Source organism: Pseudomyrmex gracilis, unplaced genomic scaffold (genome assembly GCF_002006095.1).
Source record: "Pseudomyrmex gracilis isolate BER0280 unplaced genomic scaffold, ASM200609v1 scaffold_5085, whole genome shotgun sequence".
NCBI classification, from domain to species: domain Eukaryota; kingdom Metazoa; phylum Arthropoda; class Insecta; order Hymenoptera; family Formicidae; genus Pseudomyrmex; species Pseudomyrmex gracilis.
In genome coordinates this window covers 1-2,224 of record NW_018025669.1, presented here as the reverse complement: position 1 = coordinate 2,224, position 2,224 = coordinate 1, and the positions used below count along the sequence as shown (strand labels likewise).

General features: G+C 34.8%; 1 protein-coding gene across 1 annotated transcript; it reads left to right on the top strand.

The window, feature by feature from the left end:
- Positions 1 to 303: 303 nt before the first annotated feature.
- LOC109863455 (piggyBac transposable element-derived protein 4-like) lies at positions 304 to 1,840 on the top strand (the record flags this gene model as incomplete). The annotated part of the gene is made up of 1 exon (XM_020443725.1): positions 304 to 1,840. A coding segment is annotated over exon 1 (1,537 nt), but the record flags the coding sequence as incomplete, so codon positions are not given.
- Between the last annotated feature and the right edge of the window lie 384 nt (positions 1,841 to 2,224).

Genomic DNA, 2,224 nt, shown 5'->3' with positions numbered 1-2,224 from the left:
TATGCACAGAGTATCTCACTCTGGACATGCCGCGTGAGTCTTTTGTTTTGCATCATTTGTTTTTTACGGGCTTCAATAATAAACCAAATGCCTCGATCATCAGTCTTACGATACCGGCTCGAACGGTCTGTGCGAATTACGTTAATGCTTACTGCAGGAATATAGTAAATTTAAGTTTTCTTCCAAGAACAGTTTAGTTCCAAACATTCGGGAATAAAAAGGTATGTTTTATTGTTTGTCAAATTTGGGTAGCTCTGTTGAGATTAATTATTTATAAACAGATTTTATCCGCCCCTCAAAAAGATGTCGAATAACAGAAAAAGACGAATTGACACAAATCAGAATTTTTTGGATCTGTCAGAAGATGAGCAAATAAATTTAAATTTGATACGGGAAAGATGCACCCAAAATTGTAAAAGATTTCGGCAAATCATATCCAGCACGTCTGAACACGAAGAAGATACTTCAACAGAATCTGGTAGAAATCTCACAGAAATTACATGGACGAAAGAATTATTCCGGCCAACTATTCATAAGTTTAGTTCCAAACATTCGGGAATAAAAGCATCGATTAGTTATTCAGCATCGATTTTAGAGTTTTTTCAATTATTTTGTTCTGAAAACTTTATAAATTTCATTGTCAGCACAACACACGATTATCGGAATAACCTTGATGAGAATACTACTAACGTAAATTATCAAAGCACTTCTGTCCCTGAGATGTATTGCTTTCTCGCCGTCAAATTATTAATGTCGCGAAATAAAAAACTGACATATTCTGAGTACTGGTCTAACGACACATTGNTGAAGAGCAACATTTTTGGCGAAGTTATGAGTAGGGATAGATTTCTATATTTGTTAAAAATCTTACATTTTAACACGAATAATGTAACTGCGGATACTGATAAATTGTATAAAATACGGGAAATATGCGATAAGCTCCGACAAAGTTTTCAGCAGGCGTTTTATCCATTCGAAAACCTTTGTATTGATGAAAGTCTACTTCTTTACAAAGGCAGATTATCGTTTAAGCAATACATTCCTTCCAAGAGAAATAGATTTGGAATTAAATCCTTCATTTTATGTGATACCCATTCTGGGTTTGTGCAAGATTTTATTATTTATAATGGATCACTGACTATAGTAAACTTTGAAAATGAATTTATCGGAAAATCAGGCAATATAGTCATGGAATTATTAAAACCTTACTTAGGTAAAGGCCACACATTATACGTGGATAATTGGTATACTAGCCCGGCACTTTTCACTCTTTTACATAAAAACGCAACTAACGCATGTGGAACTGTCCGAAAAAGACGAAAAGGCATGCCGATTTTCCAGGATAAATTAAATACTGGTGAAGCGAGTTTCCGTTCTTCTAAGCATTTACTAGCAATGAAATGGTGTGACAAGAGGGAAGTATATATGCTATCTTCTTGCCACAATCATGAATTTGTTAATACAAAACTTCATTACCGAACGCAAGAAATGATAAAGAAACCAAAGTGTGTTGTCGACTACAATCGTTTGATGGGAAGTGTAGATAAAACAGATATGGTTATTAGCACCATACACTCCCAACGCAAATCCATGAAGTGGTATAAAAAATATTTCTTCCATTTAATCGACATGTGCGTTTGGAACGCTTTTTGCCTGTACAAATTAAAAACCAGCAAACAAATCTCTATGGCAAAATTTCATCTGGAGTTAATTCGGCAACTTTTACATCATTATTTATCAAATTATAAGAAAAATATCGAAAAGAAATCAGGACAAACGAATCCGCTTCGCTTGACTGGAAGGCACTTCATGTCGCTGTACACAAATGACTCAACAAAACGTAAGAACCCGTTGCGAAAGTGTGTAGTTTGCACTAAAAATGATAAGAGGAGGGAATCGCGATATGAATGTAAGATTTGTAATGTTGGCCTATGCGCAACACCATGTTTTGAAAAATACCACACGCAATATCATTATTAAAATCAATTCTAATTATACGCTTATATCATGTTGTATAATATTATTATATTGTATAATATCATTTGATCTCAATAATTAAAAGTGTGCATGTTAATAAATTATAAATACTATATAAATACTCTGTTTTGAACCAAGTTTTTTCGTCGAAAGCACCAGCCAAGAACGCAGGTTACAATAAGGCGTTGATGCGACCGTTGCGATCGGTTGCGTGCACCGTGCACTGTTTCGGTGTAGCGCGCCGTAC